This window comes from Triticum aestivum, chromosome 5A, assembly GCF_018294505.1.
Source record: "Triticum aestivum cultivar Chinese Spring chromosome 5A, IWGSC CS RefSeq v2.1, whole genome shotgun sequence".
NCBI lineage: Eukaryota > Viridiplantae > Streptophyta > Magnoliopsida > Poales > Poaceae > Triticum > Triticum aestivum.
The window spans coordinates 700,808,204-700,814,508 of record NC_057806.1 but is presented as its reverse complement, the minus strand read 5'-3'; the positions used below and the strand labels follow the sequence as shown (position 1 = coordinate 700,814,508).

Below are 6,305 nucleotides of genomic sequence, written 5' to 3'. Positions count from 1 at the left end.
TTTGGTGCCAGCGTTGAGCATGAGCATTATATCTTGATCTTGTTTAATGCAAGACGGTTATTATTGAATGTAAGCAACTCTCCATCGACTTTGCAAAAATCACGTTCAAGCATTGTTTCAGAGAAGCAAACCAAGTGGCTAATGAGTTAGCAAAACAGTCTTTTAGATCGAATTCTGTAGTTCTTGGGATGCTATCATCCCTGGCTTTATTTCTCACCATCTTGTAAATGATATGACAGTTATTTGAGAAATAAAGTCTGATTATGCTCCAAAAAAAAAAACTGCACCCAAGACGATATCCACATTCCATTCCTGTCATCTCAATCTGCAGGGCTTCACAGCACAAGGCCAACAACGACGACAAAGCCATATATCCTCCAAGTTTCAATCAATGCCAGAGACATTAGCACAGCATAACCTCGGCATCCATCCAATCCAATCCGATCCGATCCAACCAAAATTTTCCGTATTCTATTTAGACCAACTCAACTCAGGGTTTCCTCTCCTCTCCTCTCCTGGTCCTGGACATCTCTACTAGTGTTCTATAGTACTTACCTAGTAGTAGTGGTATGATAACCAACACAAGTATGGTTGCAGCAAAATCGCTCCTTGACGTTACGCAGAAGCAGTTGGTACCAAAGAACGGACACACAAAAGCCCACTCTCTGCTCTCTTCTATACCTGGCATAAACCTTGTCTCCCAACCCAAACCCAACCAAGCCCCGATGATATGTGCAGCACTCTGTTAGACTAGCATAGTACGTATTTACCATGAGCCTCACTCCATCAGGGGCCTCCCCCCCTGGGCCATCCAGCTCGCGATGGCGCTCATAAGAGACAGGTTAGGCACCAGCTTCTTGTCACGCAGCCGCGCCTTGGTCACCGGCGACGTGTTCTGGTCGCACAGCCACATCTCCATCGCGTCGCGCTCGTACGAGTACCCGTCCGCCGCCAGGCACGGGTTCTGCATCACCTTCTGCACCAACCCCACACACACACACAGGTACTGTATTAATCACACGTGCATGCACCAAAAATGATCAGCCTGTCTATCTACTGTATCACACAAACTGCCACATTCATAAATCTAGTCTAGAAAACGTACCTTGAGTATTGGGCACATGAAGTGGCTGGGCGGTCCGGCCAAGCCTGGCACGGCCGTGCCATGCTTCAGCCGTTCCAGATCCACCGCCACCACGCTCTTGAGGTCAGGCCGGTCCTTGCTCCGCATCTCCAAACACTTTAGCCCTAGCTGGGCAAGTTCATGCGCTTCTTTCACGGGCCAGTCCCCTGCACTCTTGTCCAAGACATCAGTAATCTGGCCGTCTTCCACTGCTCGCTCCACCAGCTCAGGTAGTCCGATCGGTGACTTGGCCGTCAGCAGCTCAAGGATCACCATGCCAAGCGCGTACGTGTCCGACTTCACCGACACCTGCCCGCTTCTCTGGTACTCCGGGTCCAGGTAAAACAGTGTGCCCGCCAGACCCGTCCTCTTGTACACCGTGCGGTTTGACAGAGTCTCCTTCTGTGGCATCAGGGTTGACAGGCCCACGTCACCAATCTTGCTCACTAGGTTTCTGTCGAGGAGGACGTTTTCAGGCTTCAGGTCACGGTGGATGATTGGGCTGGGCTTTGTGCTGTGCAGGAACACCAGGGCTGAAGCAATTTCCCAGACAATGTGGAAGCGATCAACCCATGGGATCGCTGGTGTGCCCTTTCTGCGCTGCAGACGATCCGCAAGGCTGCCGTTCTCCATGTACTCGTACACCAAGCAGCCCTTGTCCGGACAGGCTCCCAGGAGCACCAGCAAGTGTGGGTGGCGTATCCTGCTCAGAACCTCAAGCTGCAGAAACAGGCACTTGCATCAACTTTTTTTGAACATTGTCACTTAATAACTTGACATAAAAATTCTCAAGATGGGACCCTATCTGCTTCACTGTGTCATGATGAAAATGCCATTAAAAACACACACAGTGCTGCCTAATAAACAAACATCTCACCAGAAGAAGAAGAAGAAGAAGAAGAAGAAGCACAGAATGAATTCAGCCAATACGTACCTCTTGATTGAAATGCTTGGTACTGGAGGTGTCATTAGAATGAAGGACCTTTATCGCTACATCCAAGTGGTTGAGATGGCCCTTGTATACAGTCCCATTAGACCCAGTTCCGATCTTGAGTGACTCTGAGAATGATGCTGTAGCGTTATCAATCTCTTCCCAAGTGAACGTCGAGTACGAGTCGCCTTGAAGCACAAGGAGCTTCTCCAGCCTCGCCTTCCTATCAGCGTCCTTGGATGCCTTTGCCAGCAGCCTATTTTTCTGCATAACCTCCGCCCTCACAAGATCCTTTACTTGGGTTGCTGCCTCCTCTGCGAGGAGTCTCTGCGCCATCTGTTCCTGTACATCGTCATTGGCCTTATCCACCCTGGCCTGTATCTCACTTAACTGAGCTTCCACTTCCATGCGCCTGGCAGCTAATTCATTCACCTGATCGACATCAATAAGGATCAGAGGCAAGATGATTTAATCATTTGTGCTGAATTGGTAAATTCACCCTTTTTTAACAGCAGCCAAACCACTGACTTGCCTGATGAGATGCATCGACAGACTCATCCTGAACGAGTTTATATGCTCCCTGTATATGTCCCAGTTCAAGCTTCAGCTTTTCAAGCTCTGCACTGATATCATCCTGCATTGGCACAGGTTATGAGAGCAGAGCAGAGTTAGAGTGCAATCCACAAAACATACCATATTCCATTCACATCTTTTTCCAGCGCAACAGTAAATTTGGCTAATTAAGGAATGCATCTATAATAGCCTAATTAAGGAATGCATCTATAATAGCCTAATTAAGGAATGCATCTATAATAATTCAAGATCCATAAGGCACGTGCGAACTCCATAGTAACTCATTACCAATCGGATTGGAGGAAAACAAACTACTGTGGCAAAGTTAGCGAAAAAACTGGGAATCTTTAATATGTTAAATGTTATCTGGGAAAAAAATCAAAACAAAAGCTATGGGTTGGACGTGTAAATATAGTTTCAATGAAGACGTTCATATAATTAAAATCCTGTCAATAACCAAGAAATTGCACCACTAACCTTGTTCTCTGAAAGCATTAATCCCAGCAGTGAATTTTCTTTTGTTGGCACCTTGCCCGAACCCTGCAATTAACCAAAACAAAAGCTATGTGTTGGATGTGTAAATATAGTTTCAATGAAGATGTTCATATAATTAAAATCCTGTCAATAACCAAGAAATTGCACCACCAACCTTGTTGTCTGAAAGCATGAATCCCAGCAGTGAACTTTCTTTTGTTGGCACCTTGTCTGAACCCTGAGATTGACTTGATATAGAGCTTTGAGCACCAGTGCATGGGGTAATTTTTCTGTCCTTGTTGGCATATACTGATTCATTTCCAGTGATATAATCATATAGATTAAAACCTTCAACAGAAGAAATACTTTCAAGGTTCTCTGATGCCAAGTTGGAGCGTGGCACGCCCCGCCCTGAACTGTCATCCAAATCTGACGAGACAAGGGAACAGGTAACATTCAGATGATGAGAAGGGGAAATAAGCAACTCCAACTTGTCTATCTTTGCATTTGATATTATACTTTTAAGCCAAGTATTAGAAACAATAATAGGCTTATGTCTTCATGCAAGCTTGCTGCAGTTTCACAGTTCCAGCAGCAATGAGAAATGCGAAGGAATATACTGCACGCCAAAGATGCACAGGAAGGGAACAATACGTGAGAAATATTTGATGGTAGCTTGACGACTATGGGGCCTTACCTGATATTGAGGAATCTATAAATTCTTCGGTCTCGGAGCTCCCGGAGTTGCCTTTTGGTACTAGAGAGCCAGAGGGCGAGCCACTTTCTGATTCAGAAGCATAAACTGAAGACAATCCATCCTTTGAAACAACATATGCTGTGCAAAAGCTGGGGACACTCTTGCAGATTTTGGAGGACGTCCTAGTTACACTGGACATCCTATAAGACATATATCATCCAATGATCAACAGGAGCATGCACAATAATTATTATTCACCACGAATTAGTACAGTACAGGTATGAGTATGAGTATGAGGAGCTACCTAGTGAACGGGATCATGCTGGAAGAGTTACCGACAACGAGGATCTGTATCTGGTACTGAGAAACAAGACTGGAAATGGTATCCGCGACATCGTTACCCTCAACAAGCAGTACTTGAGCTTCAACCTGGGCCGAGTAAGTAAACAAATTAATTCAACCAACAGAAAAGGGGTTGATTCATCCAGTCAGCCTATAATAGGAAATGGAGATGTGCTTGTTAAGGCAAGTCAACCTGTGCCAAGTAAGCAAGCAAATAAATTCAACCAACAGACAAGGGGTTGATGCATTCATTCAGTGTAGAATATGAAATGGAAACGGACTACTTGTTGAGTCAAGTCAACCTTAGCCAATTAAGTAAACAATTAAATCCAACCCACATGCATTTGAATTAGCAAGTACTCCCTCTGTAAACAAATATAAGAGCGTTTAGATAACTACTTTAGATCTAAACGCTCTTATATTTCTTTACGGAGAGATTCAACCTGAGCCAAGAAAGTAAAGAAATCAATTCAACCAACAGACAAGGGGTTGATGCATTCAGTCAGTCAGTCTAGAATAGGAAATGGAAACATGCTCCTTGTTAAGGCAAATCAACCTGTGACTAGTGAGTAAACAAATAATCTAGATGTGCTCTAGTTATTGCACATCTAAGTGAGTGAATCAAGCATAAAGAGAAAAAGAAAAAAGAGAAAGAAAATATTCACACGAATCTCAATGTAAGATCAATGGCATATGACTTAGATGTGCAATACTTATGGCACATCTAGATGTGCTTTAGAAATAAATTCAACCAGCAGACAAAGGGGTTGATGCATTCATTCAGTCAGTCTAGAATAGGAAGTGGAAACATGCTCCTTGTTAAGGCAAGCCAACCTGGGCCTAGTAATAAGTAAACAAATAAATTCAACCAACAGACAAAGGGGATGATGGATTCATTCAGTCAGTCCAGAATAGGAAATGGAAATGGAGTAGTACTTGTTAAGGCAAGCCAACCTGATCCAATTAAGTAAACAGATAAATCCAAGCAACATACAAGGGGGTCGATCCATCCATTCATTCATGAATTCATTCAGATTCAGTCTAGAACATGAAACGGAAATGGAGTAGTTGCTAACTGAAACCACCTTGTTTTCATCACATGTGTCTTTGCAGCGGAACAGCATTTGCTGCTTCTTGATCCACTTTTTCCCGAGATAGTCGTCGAGGACGGTGGACTTGACTTCATCAATCGGGAGGCGGCCCCCCACTGAAGGCAAGCCGCACACAGGCACAGGCACAAACAGATGGTGAGCATGTAGCGGAAGCAACTCAAGCGGGCGGAAGCGACGAGGTAAGAAGGAGCGGGGCGTGCAGAGGTGCAGCGTGCGTACTTGGCGTGGGCACGGCCAGGACCGGGGTGAGGACGTGGATGAGCTTGAAGGCGGGAGGCGCGTCGTCCCTGGCGAAGTTGGCGAGCGCCCACTGGAGGACGTAGGCGCTGGATTTAGAGCCGCCGAGCGCCAGCCCGACGACGGTGGGCGCCGCGCCCGCTCCGGTCCCGTCTCCCTCGTTGGCGGCCATCGGTGGATCAGCCGCACGCCCTGTTCATCAGCGAGAGGCAGGGAAATGAAATCGATCAGCAACAGAAGCAGGAAATTACCGACGCGCCCTCGTCGGAGAACAGCGAGAGAGAGACAAGCACAGGGGTTCCGCCGCCGCGGATGCCGCGCGCGGAACCGCCGACTAGACTAGGGTACGGCCTCTCGAGCCGAGCAGAGCAGTCGAGCGCGCGCGCGCTCTGGTCGGGGAAGAGCGAGCGAGCGAGCGAGAGGTGCACAGGGGTTGCGCCGCTGCGTCTGGCGCGCGAAGCCTCGCCTCCGCCACCGCCGACGACTAGGGCTTCTCGAGCGAGCCGAGCGGTAGCGGTCGCGCGCGCTCTGGGGTAGGGGGCGCGGCGCGAGCGAGCGGCGGAGGGGTTTCACATGCATTTGGTGGGGGGTGCGGCGGGGCTTACCCGTGGAGCGCGGGCGGCGCTTCACTTCGGCCGGCGTCGGCGTCGGCGACGGCGACGGCGAGGCCCCCGGAGCGGAGGAGGAGGAGGAGGAGAGAGGAGGGAAGCTACGCTACGGCGCGGCGGTTATGGAAGAAGAGAGCAGAGGGGTGCGGAGTTTGTAGGACGGAACGGACCTGGTCGCATGGGCCACGCTGGCTTTGTGGGCCGGTCA

The 6,305-nt window shown here is 48.1% G+C and overlaps 1 protein-coding gene across 1 annotated transcript; it reads right to left on the bottom strand.

The window, feature by feature from the left end:
- Positions 1-257: 257 nt before the first annotated feature.
- LOC123106127 (U-box domain-containing protein 52) lies at positions 258-6,210 on the bottom strand. Its single transcript, XM_044528340.1, has 11 exons — positions 6,095-6,210; positions 5,472-5,681; positions 5,226-5,347; positions 4,103-4,227; positions 3,799-3,998; positions 3,277-3,530; positions 3,105-3,167; positions 2,587-2,688; positions 2,058-2,486; positions 1,106-1,843; positions 258-976 (listed from the first exon to the last, which is right to left on the bottom strand). The coding sequence occupies exons 2-11, from the start codon at positions 5,659-5,661 to the stop codon at positions 779-781; spliced, it is 2,421 nt and encodes an 806-aa protein (XP_044384275.1). The 5' UTR covers positions 5,662-5,681; positions 6,095-6,210; the 3' UTR covers positions 258-778.
- Between the last annotated feature and the right edge of the window lie 95 nt (positions 6,211-6,305).